Source organism: Lepisosteus oculatus, chromosome 2 (genome assembly GCF_040954835.1).
Source record: "Lepisosteus oculatus isolate fLepOcu1 chromosome 2, fLepOcu1.hap2, whole genome shotgun sequence".
Classification (NCBI taxonomy): domain Eukaryota; kingdom Metazoa; phylum Chordata; class Actinopteri; order Semionotiformes; family Lepisosteidae; genus Lepisosteus; species Lepisosteus oculatus.
Genome location: NC_090697.1, coordinates 35,555,179 through 35,572,473, shown reverse-complemented (window position 1 = coordinate 35,572,473; position 17,295 = coordinate 35,555,179). Strand labels below are relative to the sequence as shown.

The 17,295-nt window shown below is 35.2% G+C and overlaps 1 protein-coding gene across 2 annotated transcripts in view; it reads left to right on the top strand.

The window, feature by feature from the left end:
• Positions 1–369: 369 nt before the first annotated feature.
• ascc3 (activating signal cointegrator 1 complex subunit 3) overlaps positions 370–17,295 on the top strand; it is a 372,889-nt gene continuing 355,963 nt past the window's right edge. The window contains exons 1-4 of one of the 2 annotated variants that reach the window (XM_069178640.1): positions 370–442; positions 1,373–1,523; positions 3,049–3,199; positions 9,764–10,341. In XM_069178640.1, the coding sequence (XP_069034741.1) occupies positions 1,434–1,523; positions 3,049–3,199; positions 9,764–10,341 (819 nt within the window). In that variant the 5' untranslated portion in view covers positions 370–442; positions 1,373–1,433. The remainder of the gene's footprint in view (positions 443–1,372; positions 1,524–3,048; positions 3,200–9,763; positions 10,342–17,295) is intronic. The other variant, XM_069178641.1, reaches the window with a different exon arrangement.

Below are 17,295 nucleotides of genomic sequence, written 5' to 3'. Positions count from 1 at the left end.
TAATAACATTTTCCTAAGCACGCCTACAACTCGCTTCTTCGTGCAAAATTTTCACCATTTTTAAATTCAGTAACCGCTGTCAGAGAGAATAATATAGCTAATTTCTAAAATCTCCGTTTTCATATGCAGAGAACCCTTGATCATATTTCAAAACCGTTCGCGGATTTTCAAACAGAACATTTTATTAAGGCTATCACAATACAAGCACTTTCCAGTATCTACTATTTATGCCTTGTCGGCTTTGCTAAAATTTACAAATTACTTCCTAGTGATATAAACCTGGGTATTGTAGTTCTCTACTGGTGGCCTGTTTTCGTCATGTCATAGACATCAAAGGAGTACAAAAATACAATTCCCAGGTAGCCTCACGAGAGTCGCGCAGCCTCTGTTGAGAATGACCAACTGTACACTTCTGCAAGTTTAACAGCATCTCGTGGGTTGAGTGAGTTTCATTATATCGGGCTGTACAGATTCCATATGTTAAATTCTTTTTAATTTTTGTTTTTATTCATGTGTAAGCCTTGTATGTAATGTATAGTGAGTGGAATGACCATACATATAGTCTAAACAGATGGCGGTTGTGTAAATCCCCAACTTTTTTCTTTTCTACAACCGGTATTGACGACAACTGAATCACTGAATATATGTTAAAGCTAGTACGCATTTGTGTTTTCACGAAGTATGCCACATTTTCTTTTTGTAAAGATATCTATGAAGTTGTTAGATTGAGGCCTTCTTTCTGAAAAATAATTGCTAGGCACATTTATAACTAAACATTTCTGTCACTTCAACACTGTAATATCTGTAAAACGAAACTCATCCCTGTTTGGTTGAAAGAATATCGAAACCATTAACATTCGTGTGTGATATCATATTTAACATACAAGAGAAAGCAATCAAGATGAAGTGTGTTTTATAATATGTATATATATATTGGCGCCAGCTTAAGCATTGTGGTGAAAAACTAGTGCAAATCGGAGACTTGACATTTAAGATAATATCAGTCCAATTTTCTGTGTCCTGTGAAGTAAATGGAGTCAGATTCCTCTCGTGACTTGTTAATGCTGTAAATATTTTCCTAGTTTTCTGTGACATCGCTAACTTCGTATAAGAACGTTTGTCTCTTTTCGTTATTTATTTTCACATTATTTTAAAATATGTTTCTCTTCTTTTTAATTTTATATATAAGTAGTAGTTTCTGATGTATTTAATGTGTGTTTGTCCTAAACCTTTGCTACTCCCCTTTTTAAACAATTAAATCTTTTTTTGTAGTTGTGAGGAATAATTTGAATTGCCAAATGTAATTTAAATGTGGGAATGCTGCTGTGTTTAACGGTGAAACAATATTAACCATCTCTTCTTCCTCTTCCAGTTTTTTGTAGATTGTGGCAGAAACTCATTTGGCGTCCTATGGATCATTGAGTCAGGGATCAATGGCTCAACCTCGTCTTACTGGAGCTCTGCGCTCCTTCTCAAATGTCAGCAGGCAAGATGATTACACAGGAGAACCCAGTGATTTAAAGGTGAGTGCTTTCTGAAGTGAAACATTTGGTGAATCACAAAAAATTAGTTAATATTGTGACTTTTCAGACAATATTTACTAAAGCTGAGTCTGTTGCTCATAAATTGAGATTTTATCACACTTTCCTCTAATAACATTACTGAAGTAACTGGATTTCTGGAAATCAGAAATATTTTAGAACTGGTTTTGTTCTAAAACTTTATTCCAAGGATGAAACAGTAATTTCTACAGTTAAACACATTCATCTTGTGGATGCTTTTTATTTTTTAATTTGTCCTCAGTTTTGGTTTTGTAAACTAATAAATGCTACAACTAATAATATATTAAACCCTTACATTATAATGCAGTACTTTTAGTGGGTGTTTTGCAAGAACATAATGTTTTAAATGGCCCTATTACTAAGTCACCACTGAATTAGTGTCACAAATCACTAATTCATAAGGTCAGACTAAGGATCTGTGCCTGTGGTTGGAAGGTTGCCGGTTCAAATCCCGCGGTTGGCAGAGAAATCCCACTCTGTTGGGATTTTGAGCAAGGCCCTTAACCCCAGCTGCTCCAGGGGCACAGTATAAATGGCTGACCCTGCGCTCTGACCCCAAGCTTCTCTCTCCCTGACTGTGTGCCTGTGTGTCTCATGGAGAGCAAGCTGGGGTATGCGAAAAGACAAATTCCTAATGAACGAAATTGTATATGGCTAATAAAGTGATCTTATCTCTTATCTCTTACTTTCTGTTAAATCACTAGTGTTAGTCTTACTGGTCAAAGGTATGAAGGAATGAAGTTCAAAGAATGACAGCCTTACTTAATAAAGAAGTGTTTACTTTTGCATTTTATTCTTTATGACTGAACATTTTGTTTTGGAACAGTTGATGTTGTGTGGCATTCCACTGGAAGTTATGGATTAGTATGACTACAGTTTTTTTTCTCAAGGGGGTCAAAGATATTATGTACATTTAATGAGTTAAATCTTTTAGAAAAGACTCTATACATGTTTTAGTTAAAATACTTGACTACTTTCCCTTCAGTGGGGAAAACTCCAAACAGAAGTACATTCAGATGATTTATTGTGTATTAAGACAAAACAGAGGCTAAACTGTTGACCCAGATCAATTTTGTATTGATCACTTATGTTAGTATTATGAAAAAGAACTATGTTTTTGGCTACATGCAAATGTACCACATTTATTATTTACCTAGTAATTATTTCCCAACAGTAAAAGTGCCAGTTTTCCTTCAACATTTCCTTCAGAAGTTGGCTTCTTATCTAACCTCTGGCCTTTTATCAAGTGCCAAACTACCAGATACTTGTTTATTGGTTTTTGATTTATTTAATCATTTCTTTATTCATATTTTTAAATGTTTTTATAATCAATTAAAATGCAGACATTGATATTTGTGCACACTGTTCATATGCAAGTGCGTCTTCTTGGACATTTTATTATTCATTTATTTTCTTCTGGTTTCTTTTTAACTTTTAACTTTTTAAACATGGATTAAGTATTATAATATTGTCTGCTCTTTTTTAGTCCAAAAGGCTGAAAAGACAGGAAGCTTTCTCCAAAGAAGGCGTCACGTGGAAAATGATTGCTCAGTTCATCAGCCAGCATTTAGAGAAGAGAGACCAACAGGCGGCCAGTGAAAATCTGAAAATTGTGCTTCAGACAGCACGACAGATAGGTAATTTTTTCTCGTAACTTCCTTTTGGAACACTGAAGAAAAATGGTGAGCTTTACAAGGACACAAGGTTTAAGAAGAGTTAGTGTCAGTAATAATGCATAAAGCCTTTCTTTTTGATGTGTAGTCTCAGGTTGCATTCTCTGAAGTGCTGTAATTCCTAGTGTTGCTTGAAGAATAACAAATTAAAAAGTTATTCTTTTAAATATGTGAGTACATGGCCTCTAGAAAGTTTATACCTCCGGATTGTTTTTCACATTTAGTTTTGTCATAGACTCAGAGTTTCATGGACTTAAATGAAGATTTTTTTCCCTCATTCACAAAAACCAAACATTTATATTTAAAACTACAAAACAGAAATATCATGATTGGGGAAGTCTCTGCCTCCTAGGAGTAACACTTGAAGGAAGGGCCTTTGGCAGTAATTACAGCTGTGAGACTGTCGGGAAAGGTCTCTGCCAAATTAACACACCTGGATTTGGCAATATTTGACTATTTTGTTTTAAACTGTTAAAGCTCTGTCAAGTTCCTTGGGGAGTCTTGATGGGCAGCAATCTTTAAGTCATGCCACATATTTTCAGTTGGATTTCAATCTGGTCTCTGACTGGGCAACTCAAGGACATTAACCTTTTTGTTCCTTAGTCACTCCAGTGTAGCTCTGGCTGTGTGCTTTGGGTTGATGTCATGCTGAAATGTAAACTTTTGTTACAGTTTCAGTTTTCTTGCAGAGAGCAGCAGGTTTTCATCAATTACTTTTCTGTACTTTTCTCCAGAAAACTTTTCTCTATTTGGCCGCTTTTGAACTGAACGTTCATCCTATTAAGTCAACTGTAAAGTTTCTAGCTATGGCCAGCTGTGCTCTGTATTGCAGAGTTTCTCAGTTCCTGTGAACCTACTATTTGTGTGTGTGGCATGACTGTTCAGGAAGTCATTTTCTGACTTCATCTGTCCTTCATCTGTTTGTGTCTAGGGTGACCTATAAGAGTCTCAGGTTGTTTGTTTACTTCTGAAAATGCCTCTTTATTTAAGGCTGTTTTTCATACAAAAAGAGCAATGTTTCTCAAATTTGTTAACGTTAAACCTTTTTAATTGCATATTACAAACAAAATATTGTTTAACATTCGCAAAGGTGGTACTATAGAAACAATGCTGTCTAGATCAGATGACTTCACCAAAAATTGCTTGGAATAACCTTGTAGTCATGATTCTTCTTAAGTCACAGATAGTACACAAAAGTACACAATTGTTTTTACTTGTTTTCGTCGTAGAATTCTTATTTAATTCTAAATGTGTTTCTGGTGAGAGATTAGTACTTCAAGCAGAAAGATGTATCAAAGCCTTCTGGCTGGGGGGTAAGGCTTTCTGTTGAAGAGAGCAGAATTTCTAGTTTAGTGTGAAAAAGGAAACCAGTGGGATGTGGATTACAACAACATGAGACTCAAGGATAATATGTGATATCCAGGCAAACGGTAGCGCATTTCAGGGTTCTTTCACCTCTTTCAGTTTCTGTATTCAGCAAATGCATGATTTAGTTTCAGCTGCAACCAGAAACATACAAAAATAACATAATGGTTTGAAAGGGCATTCATAAAATGTCAGATGTCCAAGCACGTCTGGGGACACACTCTTGTTTCAGAATGGTTTTCGTTTGGGTAAGTGCTTTTCGGTTCTTGCCATGCAATCAGCTTATTTCAGTCAGACAATGTACGGTATATTAGTATCAAGCCATTCTGGAAGTTCAACTGTCAGCTGCCCCGCTTTGAATTTCACGGCAACAATGTCTTGTGCAAATGGGCCTTGCACCCCAGAGATTGTTATTTGGAATCTTGTCTGCTTCATTACCCAGTGTTACTGGGATTTCCCACAGGACATTGCAAAAAATGCAGAACACCACTAGGGCTGGCAGGGTTTTCTTCAGCTTACTGCACAGCAGGCTGTGGTCTCTGGTTCTTGCTGGTGCCTGTGAGCTTGCAGTGCTTTCACTGAGAGGCATCTGTGCAGGTCTGCTGTTGCCATTGCAGTGAGATGTGAATGAAGTTGCAGTGCACTTGCAGTATGATGAAGTGGATGGCATGCGGCTGCTTGTTTCAGATGATGAGTGCTGCTTTTCTTTGGTGCTTAATAAGCAGAGCTGACTTGCTGATTCCAGATTGAGGGTCAATGAAAAGAAAATAGCTGGCAATCCTGAATCAGGCTAAAATAGTGAAGACACTAAACTTCATCTAATTTAAATTTAAATCCCCTTCCTTTTGAAGAAGGAATTATGTGGATGAAGATGCTTGGAATATTGATAAAGTGGAGCTTTTCTGCATATTTATGTTTTATGTATTTGATAAGGATAAAAAAAATAATAAGATACAGAACAATCCACATCTTGAAGTTTAAGTCTTTGAATGTAGAAGCTACTGACCTATAGTGTCCTCCGGATTTATTCACATCCCTGATGAAATAGGGAAGAAGGCAACATGAAGCAAAATGAGTTAAAAATGTAATAATGTGTCACTTTAAAATTCTTATAATATTATACTGTGATCATAATCATCATAATAATGGTCCTGAGAGATCACTGTATCTGCTGGCTTTTGTTCCATCTGGGCCCTTAAGCAATGGAGCTAATTGATGCCTTAAGTTATATTAATATTAATAATAATAATAATTGCTTACACTTATGTAGAGCTTTTCTGGACACTCCACTCAAAGCGCTTTACAGGAAATGGGGACTCCCCTCCACCACCACCAATGTGAAGCATCCACCTGGATGATGCAACGGCAGCCATAGTGCGCCAGAATGCTCACCACACACCAGCTAATTGATCTGCTTACATATTTCGATTTCTTTCTGCACTAAGTCCTTGATTTTAAAGATTCTTTAGTCAAAGTAAATTATTTCCAACAATTTCAACATGTACGGTATTACTATGTGCAGTCTGTCCACAACTTGCTAATTAAGAATTTGTTCCCTTATTTCTGACTAAGAAAGACTTTTTAAATAGGTGATCAATGAGAAGTGGTGGGAATGATAATGTATCACACACTCCCATAATGAGTGTTTGTTTTTCCTCCTGCTTAAGTCCATTTGATTGTATTTCAGCTAACACCTGAATAAGGGAAATGCTGAAACTCAGGAATTGATAGAGGGCTGATACCAATTACAAACCCAATACGTGTTTTTACGAGCTGAGAGAAGACTTAAAAAACACACTTACAATAGAAACTTGAAATCAATTTACTTTCGATTAAGAACTTGTCTACAGCAAGAACCAGAAGAGACAGTTGTCTAACAGGACCAGAGTAGAGAAGCACTGCTCTGGAATCTTTGATTTTGGCCCAGCCTCTGATAAGTGGATGTGGCTTTTGTACAGTCATTCTTATGCAGCATTGCTGATGAACAGGTTGTAATTCCAACTCTAAACATTGGAAGGGATGCTCCCCTGTCACCCTTGCTGTGCTGTCACATTACAACTTTTTTTTGCAGATCTTGTATCACATCTTCCCTGGTATTACAGCGGGAGGGTAGACCCATAGACTCCCTAAACTCCTACAAATAACAATCCCACTCATTCTTAAAAACATTTACTCTAACATTTTTATATATATATATCATTCTGATTATAAAATCTAACATTCATTTCTCCTTTTCTTGACACCGAATTGCCTAGGTTTTATTTAATGCAGGATACTGCAACTTTGGCGAACAGAGGGTAACAGAAATCTTGGTGGATGTTTCTCAGTTTCCATTCTGTATTCCTTCTGCTGATGAGTGATGAGTCTCGGGGGAGCTAGAGCATATTCCGGCAAGCAACGGGCGCAAGGCAGGGTACACCCCGGATGGGACGCTAGTCATTCGCAGGGCACACACTGACAACTAGGGCAGATTTTCCCCAAAAGTCAGTTAGCCTCTCAGTATGTTTTTTTAACCAGAGTACCCGGAGGAAACCCATGTGAACAAGGAGAAAATACAAACTCAGCAATGCTAACCACTGCACCAGCATCATCCTGCCCTGGCATAAAGCTTAACTGACAAGACTGCTAAGTGTGATCTAAGATAACCTTTCTTGTTAATGTATGACTGGATACTATGATCCTTTGGTGTCTCTTGAAAGCATTCAGTAATAATCATAAATTAGTTTGGTTGGGATGTCAGCTGGGACAGGAGCAGGCATTCATCTACTTCAGGTTTGGTTAACACAAGGTTTGGATTAAGATTGACCACATATGAAAGAAGGCGTTTCAAAAGGAATGTAATGTGAACACAAAGTTAAAAAATCAGTGCATTAGGGCAATGTGTAAATACAAGTGCAAAACAGTTTGAAGTTATTCAGATATCATATTCTTATTGATTTTTGTATTTATATTAGATACTTTTACTGAAGTAGGGTGTACTCCATCCTTACATGGAATGCATAAAAAGAATTTTAAATTTTGTTTTAACTGGACCAGCTTTTATAAAACCCATGGAGTATCACAGTTCTGGGCTTGAGCAGAACCCCTCTAATCATATTATAAATCAAAGGATCATTTGAGCTGCAGGTGTAGCGGTAGGTATAATTTCTTAGAGATTAAACAATTCTCATTTAGGTGAACATCAACTACTTAAAATGTATGTATGGCTAATGTAAAAGAACGTATCCTGCATCACTCTGTTCCTTCAAACATTGACTTTAGAAAAGATCGACTTTTTAACGCAACGATTGCCTCTTTTGCTGCAGGTCATCAAAGCCTTTGCTTTGCTCATTAGGTTTAGATGATGTACAGAACCATACAGAGTTGTTTTTGCACAAATGTAATACCTTCTCATTTATTTTTCTGCAAATTTGACCCCCCTCCAAAAAAAAAGAATAACGAGCAGCAAGGATAATTGCCCAATTAAAGAAGAACTGCAAAAGTAACTGGAGGACTAAAGACAAAAAAACAGAACCGATTAAAAGGATTTAAAGTAATTAAAAAGTCTGAAATACTGTCTCCATTTTACATTAAACAGCTTCAGTTTGTAATGCACTTTGAAATTACACTAACATGCATTTTAGGACATACTGTATTATTTTAAATGACTATAAAGTTAGCCCACTGATGGTTAAGTCTAGCCAGACCAATTCAGTCAAGTAAAAGAGTAATAGTAATTTGCTACACATTTTTGTAAGAAAGGAATGATATGAACTAAGTAATACTGCTTTTTCAATCTGCGAAGCAAGATCAAAGTGAGTATTAAGAATAATTAATAAATTTACAAAGGAAAATGAGAGACCCCAATAGAAGGACTGAGTTAGCATTTGGATTAAGGAGGGCATCCTGTTTGGAAAGGTGTTAAAGTATGTGCCATCTAACTTAACGTTTTAACCCTTCACCACTTCTCAACTTTATTATATTAACTATATTATTGGTTTTCTTCTTTTACACTAGCCTCCATGCCACAACAGTCATATATACAATGTCATACTAAAATAAATGAGAGAGAAATATAATATCTTGTATGATATGTTTCTTTGGTTTTCTCTTAAGGGATAGCACAAAGTAAGGTACAATAGCTATTGTAAAAATAAAATAAAAGAACTTAAAATAAAACAATATGAGTAACTTGCCAGTGATTTATGACTTTCCACATTTATTTTTCCTTTTTTCAAACCTTGTGTTTGCAAAATATTATTTTTTTTAAGGGTCTTTCTTTTTAAGTTCCTTAGCTTAGCTTTTTCTATTGAAGTGATATCTTAAATTTAAACAATTTAGTTTCCCATGGAATATCTGATAGGCACCCTGGTGCAGTATTGTGCCTCACAGCATTGGGGACTTGGGTTCAACTACTGAGTTGCTATCTGCTTGGTATTTGTATGCGCTCCCTGTCTTTATATGGGTTTCTTTTGGGCTCTGTTTTTTTCCCCACAGTCCAAAGGCATCTTAATTGACTTCTGGGAAAATTGTCTCTAGTGTGACTATGTGTTTGTTTGAGTCGTTATGTGCCCCGTGATGGACTGGTGTATCCTACCTTATGCCTGTTGCTTGATGGTATAGGCTCCTACTCTTCTGTTATCCTGTATTGGATAAAGCAGTTAGAAATAGTTGGATATTTGACAGGCTAAAGAAATATTAATCCTGTCATCGCAAGTGGATCTCTACACAGTTAAAATTTGTCCATATTCTCAAATAGGCTATTATTAGTAAGTAGCATACATGCTACATATATATCTTATTCACCTGAGGCAAAGCTGTGACTAAGCCAGGAATATGATGGTCCACTCATCTGGCATTGACTGCACTGTAATGATACTTATGATTGTGGTAGAGCAATCACCAGCCTTATGAATAGTTTCACTGACTTTCAGAAATAACTCTCACTTAAAATCTTTTGTGCTTTAAAACATCCCTTGATATTTAAACACGTTGTTGTACTAAATAAATGCACCAGCAGTTTTCATGTAAAATTAAACTATTGCAATTATTTAAGTAAAAACTATCCTATACCTATCTCTTCATTGAATGAAGCTCTGATGGACCCGAATCTGATCCCTGCGAATGTTGCATTGTAAACTGTTTTGCAAAAATGTTCTAAACATTTTTTTTTCTTTTTCACAGTTGGGAGTGAGTTTGGACAGGAAGTGATTGAAAGTGCTGCAGTTTTCATCTTCAAATTGTTTTGCAATAAGGACCAAGTTGGCCATGAGGAGACTAAAGCCATCAGACAGATGTTTGGACCCTTCCCTTCTTCGTCTGTCGATGCTGCCTGTGCTGCAGTGAATAGAGTTGTGTCTCTCTTTGATGAGACGCAGATAGAAACATTTATCAAAGTTCACAGCTCAAGCCATTTTAAGGACCACGTTCCCTTTGGCAAAAATATAATGTTTTCGTTTGACACCTATACATTAGATTACTTAGAATATTTGCCAATAAAAAATGACGATGAAAAGCTTTCAAAGGAATTTAGTTTAAACTATGACAAATTTCTAAACAATCAGCAAGAAAACTTGAGAAATGGCACTGTTGAGAATGCAAGTGTCGAATTCACTCAAAACATAGACAGCTCTTTTTTACATCGAGAGGTCGAGAAGTATTTGTTACATGGAAGTATGGGATCATCCAGTGCTGAAGACGTTTGTACCACCTTGTTTGAGATGCTGGCATCACAGAAGACTGATGATGAACTTCAAAATGAGGTACGTTTACAAGGATTTAAGTGTTACTTTTTAGTATTTAAAATATCATGTTGTAAGAAGTAAATTTTATTGTTAGTGTTTCTGCAATTTCTTTTCTAGTCTTACATTTAATTTGTAGAAAATCAATACATTTTCAATTGACTAAAAAAAATACTGAAACAACATAACAAGGAACTGTATTTGAATCACATTTTGTTGAATAGCATATCGTAGACTGTTGGATACTTTTGTTTTCAAAGTTTTCAAATCAAAACTGTTGTAAATTTGCTGTAAGAGCTGTTCATGTGGAGCAGAATCGTAATAAACATAAGATTTACTTCAGATTTTTAGTATAGTTTCTCCAAATATTCTTACTCATGAACAGTAACCTATCACAAATATTTCTTGGAAATGTAAAAAAACCTAAAATATTTGCTTTTCTACATGTTATTCCCTATCTGTGTAATGAAACCTTCAAAATTAAAAGCTCTATCTGAATAATTTACACACTTTCAACAAACAAATCTTATTAATATTAAGTTCTTTGTTGTTTTTAAGAACATGGAAGTTTTAATTCACACTAGGAAGATGGATTAAATCTTCCTCCTGGGTCACATGTGATCAGTCTTGACCTTGTGTCTTTTGTATAGTTTGTATCAAATTAATGATAGCTGATGATTTAACTGTAGGGAGTCAAAGACTAGTTTTATCCATTTCAGGTTTTATAACTGGCTCCTTTTATACACTCTATCTACATAAGAATTGAATTACATTTAATTCCTGTCTGTATATTTAATCAAAGTAATTACATCTAAATATTGAGAAATATAGTATTAAGCAATTTGTATTGGCTTAAGTAGCTGTGAAACATAACATGGATCTAATGGCAAGACAGTGGAAACCCCAAATCTGTTTCCCTGAATGTCTGTTCAAGACCCCAAAAAATCCATTAGGCTCTAAGGTTCCTGACCTTAGTCAGTTGTTATCACTAAAATAAAACAGTTTTTTAATGATTATCCATAAACGTTGATTTAAGTGGTAGTTTAATTCGAGGGAAAAAGGCAGATGGTGTCTGCAGTTATACTTCTTTAAAACCTTTGTTTGTCTCTGCTCTCTGTTGTGTGTGACTTAAAGAAATGCATTACTGAACGCTAACTGTCACTGCTTTACCAATATGCTGTAACCCTGACCTTTGAGAGAGCAGTGTATATTGTATTATTTTATAGAAATGCAATGGTAGAGGTCTTGTCGAAACTGAAGCTGAATCACAATGTAAAGTCCTTGAAAGGACATGTCTGCATGAAATGGAAAAGTAGGTATGTTCAGATTGCATTGCCCACGTGCTTCTAACTCGCTCTTGCTGCTCCTGTATTTTGACAACCACTGCAAGATTTGTGCAAATAATATATATTTTTTTTACACTTGTCTTTCTCCAGATTATTTTTGGCTTCAGTGACTCATGCTGCTTATAGTCTTTACTCAGAGGATACAGGGATAGTGGGTTTAAGTGCCAGGGATGTTTGGATCTTGGGATCAAGCAGTAATTGCTCTGCATATCTGTTAACACTGTTGATATGTAGGGAGACCAAACACCCTTGGAATACAGACCTCTTTAGTAGAGATCTTGGTGCATTAAAGAAAATTAAGCTTGATAAATTCTTGATTTTTCCTGAAATTTTCCCCTGGCCCCCTGAGTTTGAAAGCTGTCGTGGGAGCTGTTTTCTTCCTCTACTGCTGGATGCATGGAACAGGGAATAAACTCTAGGGTGCAATCTGGAATAAGTGGTCAGACCTAATCTACAAGTCTTTAAGGTGGGAAGTGGGAAGCCTATCAATAACCTCTCTGAACCTGCTGAGAACTTACAAATTACACGCGGGCGGTGTTCAGAAGTGAACCCAGAAGTTTGCGGCTGTAGTGCAAACTGTCAAGCTGAACCCCTTGACGTTTGGCAGAATTTAATGGTGGGGGAAAAAAATCAGGTATTTCTGCAAATCTAATAGTCATAACAGAGCTGTGCTTGGAACTAAGAATTTTTAAAATAAGTTAGTAACGCAGTCCTCACTTGGCATGTGCTTGCGGCTGCGTTAGGTAAATGTAATAAAATAATAAATTGATGTGGGCTGAGAACAAATGTTTTAATAGTTATATTCTTAGATTAAAAATCAACTGTTTACATACATTTTGTATGTCATGTCATTGGAAGAATCAGGAAGGAAAGATATTGATTTAAGCATATCATTGCCAAAACCTGGAAAGAATGAACCCTACTTCCTGTTGAGCTTGTCATGGTAATTTTAGTTTATTCGATTCATGGTCTTTAAGAATCATGGAAAATATATTATTTTTTTCAAAACATGTTCAGATGAAAAGTACAATTGCATAGCTTTTCAGTGTCCAGACATTGAATCGCATAATATATGTGGCAGAAAGTCAGGTAGGAAAATGGTTTGCTCATTAGAATTGCAAAAGACCTGAAACAAATATATGTGGTCCTTTTTTCTTGTTAAGATAAAAAAATACCAATAAGAACTGCCAAGTTCTAGTACAGGAGAATCAGATTAATGGCAATCATACAAACATATATCCATTATTTACAGGTATGCGTTTCACTTAGGCCCAATTTAACATGGCTAAAACCAAGGTTGCTTTACCACTTAATTAATATAATTTATGAAAAAAAACGGACTGGTTTTTGTACTCTGTGGTTTAAGAAATGCAGCATAGAGCAAGACTGTTTTTAAACTCATATTTGTTTTTGAAATACTTACCAGTTGTTAGTGCAAAACAACATTGTGACGTTTCCTATAACAGTAAGTAATCATTTCTATAGTTGAAATCCACCAGGTATTTTTTCATGCTGAAAGTAGCTATAATGAGGTTTTTGTAAAAAAAAATCATGTAGCACTCAAATACGGCATTTATTGCATTCCATAATCATTTTACACCAGAAGCAGACTAGTCTAAAGATAAAAAAACTGATTTAGCTAAATTTAATTCCATTCACAACACTCAAATGTGTTAAAGTGTGCTCTCTTACTGGTTATTATAAGTATTAGCATGATTTACCAAAATGTAAGACTTTTGTCTTGTAATAATGCTCAAATCTTTTGGTTTATTAATATGCACCTGTATGTAAATTAACTAAAATGTGCCTGTCTTTATGTTCATGTGGTTGCATTATAACCTATATAATTTGATTCTTTTGTTTAGTATTATTTGGTGTATTTGCAGCTGAGTCAATATAAAGTTAAGGTCATAATTAAACATTTCTCAAAATGTATTGATTTTGGTATTGTTACAGTTATTGGAAGTGGTTATTGAGGCGTCTTAAACATGTATAGTCAGTGGTCAACATGTGCTATTCTCTGGAGCTGCAGAGCAAGAAAGGAACTGAAACGTTTACCAAGTTGCACTGGGTCTGTGACACATTGATCAAAGGAATCGTCTGGTTTACCTTGGTTAATTAAGCTTTTGGTAAATCATTAAGAGTAATCATCAGTCCAGAAAAAACAGCATAAAAAGACAGACTGTGAAGGAAGGACAAGGGATGGAGAGAAAAACACAAGCAGAAGCCAAGGTGTGTGCCAGGCGAGAGGTCCTTGTTCATGTCTTCCTTAAAGATCAGATTCTAGTTAAGTATTTGAACCTTGCTAAGAAGTCTTTTGTTTACTCTGACTTCCTCTGTAGAGAATCCCTAGGTTAAAAATGGTCTCTCTGGGTTAGTAAATGCATTTTTAGAATAGGAAGATAGGTTTCTTATTCACTTTGTAGCATCCAGCTTTATAGAGAGAAATTGAGGCCATATTCCGTTAAGTTTAGGAGGCAGGTTTATCTCTCTTGTTGGCCTCTGTAGGTGTTCTATAGGAAATGAATACTTGTTTCCAGTCTGGGTTTTGTGATTGGTCAGGATATAGGCCTCCAGGACACCGTGTTTGCACATAGAGTATGATGCATTTTGTGTTGTTTTTTTAGTGAGTATTATTGTCATTAATAAATACTTGTTTGACCCAGTGTGCCTGATTTATTACTCTTTTCACCTAAGCAGCACCAGAGACCAAGAGCTCAAGTGCCTCTAATTATACCAAGCTTGGGTATATTGTTTGATTATCTTTACTATTTTGATCATTAATTAATTTTAATTATTGATTAATCCATTCAGCCTATTTAATCAATTCTCTATTTTCTTAATTTCCTATTTGTAACACTACTGTATCTTGTATTATTTTCACTTTGAACCTTTGGTCTGTCAGCCCTTCCTGGGAAATTTAGTTGTAAAAATTCTCAAACTGAAGGAAAAAATCTAATTATTGAGTTGTGATCAGAAGTAATGGATATTCCTTTCTTTGGATGGAATGCTTTCAGATTAGTCCAGCCCATTTTCTACGTGTTAGATTTTAAGCAAAAGATTAAGATTATACAATGACAAAAGAACGTATATTTATGTTCCTTTCTGTCACAATTAAAGATTCTCAAAGAGTGTTACTATTCTGTACGTCCTGAGCTAAATCAAAGTCAAACGGTGAGCTGCAGTCATTGGGGTGAAATGCAGCTGTAATTCTGTACCAGGATCTACAGACCAGATAGACCGTGGAAAGTAATTGAATACCATAACAGGAAAAGAAGCAAAGCAGACATCATCTGACGATACTGTAAGATAGATGAAATTAAGGTTGATGGATGATGGATTTTATTAACCATTAAGTTGGTATTTTAATACTTATTTACATAGTCAAAGGCACATTTAATGTCTTGTCTAAATGGCTCTGTGCAATGTGTTGCCAGACTGAGGCATTAGTTTGAGATATTCTGGTCCAGGAGGAAGAAGTCTTTGTCCTTGTCCCTGTAAATGGCTTTTGGTGGAACTTAATTAAGTGTGGAGATCTTCTGTCGAAATACTCGCTGTGCCCTTGATTACAATCTGAGATCTATCAGGATCAAGCTCAGAGGTCAGATGTGTGGCTCTTAGTTTTCATTGTTAATTTCTGTCCGCCTTCAAGGCTCTAAACAATCATTGAGTCACTGCATTCCTTTTGTAAAATAGAGATGTCTGCTAAATAAAACAATTAATTTATATGGCATACTTAAAACTCATATGTCTTTCCAATTGTGTATTAGGTGTTTGATGAAAATGCTTACAGATTCTGATGCTACTTGAATAAAAACAGTAGAAGTTTTGTTACTGAAGTTGAAATTTGCAGGAAGTGTTTTTACATGTCCTGTGGTGAATTTTTTATTCACTGCTTTCATGCAAAGAGAGGCCCCTCTCAAACTGGATCTATTTCATCCTCATCAAACAGGGGCTGGGGCACCATTATTGGATTAAGAATCACGTGGTGCGTGTGTTTATGAGACTGATACAGTAACAATTTCACAGTTATTATTGGATGGTTGTTCATAATTATTTCTTGAAAAGCTCAAGATTTTTCTCTTTAAAGTAATGAAATCTAACTTAGCAGTTGCATATTAATAATATAATGTTAAATCAAAAGTCATGCAGTACGAAGACCAGTTTGTGTTTTGCAGTATTAATTTAATTAAAAAAAGTAGATTGTATTATATTTAATCACAGTGTTAATGCAGTTGATTTCAAACACAACCATCATTAAACCTGACTGAACTTGAGGATATTAAATTCGTTTGAGAAAATTATGGTTCAGAGGAAGGTTAAGTAGTATTTTTGTCATACAGTAGGTGCAGTTTTTGGAGAAATCTCAATGCTTATATTCATTCACAGTATCAGGTTTGTAACAAATAGAATTTCTGTGTTAAAGAACAATGTTTATTGATGAAGGTTTTGAACAGTAGCTGACTTCACCTACCAAAAGTATAAGAGTTTCAGTATCTTAAATACATTCTGCTTTAATGTTTTCCACGTACTTGACATTTGGTAGCAAACCTTTGCTACTGACATCTTCAGATTTAAGATGCCCTTTTTATAGAGCATACTACACTATCTTAGAATCTGGGACTAGAAAGTCAACAATAAACTTTGAACTTGTATTTTATTTCTTACCATTAAACTTGGAAAAATGCATTATATACTGTACATATTGGATGATATTTAGGAAAGATGACATTTGAAGCATAATCACATTTCCACCATTATTCTTCATTTACCCCACTGGGACTGAGAAGGTAATTTAATAATGTTAACAGATGCACATTACAGGACTATAATTTATAAACTGTTATTTAATCATTCTGGAATTTACCCATAGGGTACTATTAATATTCTCTTTATTTGAGGCACTTATAGCTAACTGCAAAGAATAAATCTTATTACATATTAATTTGTAATACTCTGTAGATGGCATTTCTTCTATGGAAGGCCCACAGTTTTTATCCAGGTATCATAACACCATCACACAAAAATAATAATAAACACATGGTGTTTATATATTCCTTAAGGACTTTAAACTTTGTTTGTTGCAGAGTGTACAGTATATGAAGTATATGGTAAACAGGTATGGTAAATGAAAAAAGACCACTAGGTTTCTGACAGTAAAAACAGAATTGAATGTCATTAGTTGTCCCTGGTTTAGTTCATTTAAGCATTTCTCAGGGGTGCTGTCTCCGCTCACAAACATCTTTACTAATCCTACGTTTTTGTAATAAATCTGTCGTTTTTTTTTAAACCAATAAGAGCTTTTAGGCAAACTTTCTAGAAAAGTATGTGAAGGAAACCTGTACACATAAGATAAAGAAATAGAAACAGTTCTCTTTTCTTTCCCTTCCCACTTGGGTTTATGAACTGAGTTCCTTATATACTGCAGATATGTGAATAACTTGCATACAAAACCGCTGTATCTAAGCTTGTAAATGCTGATACACCCATATTATTGTGTTTTATATTGGTAATTGAAAATAGTATGATAACCTTTGTATTGTACATTTTTGGATTTTTCTTTGTTCCCCACTGGCAACTATTATATCCTAAAAGCCTTGCAAACTGTTAAATGAAAACAACCATTCCT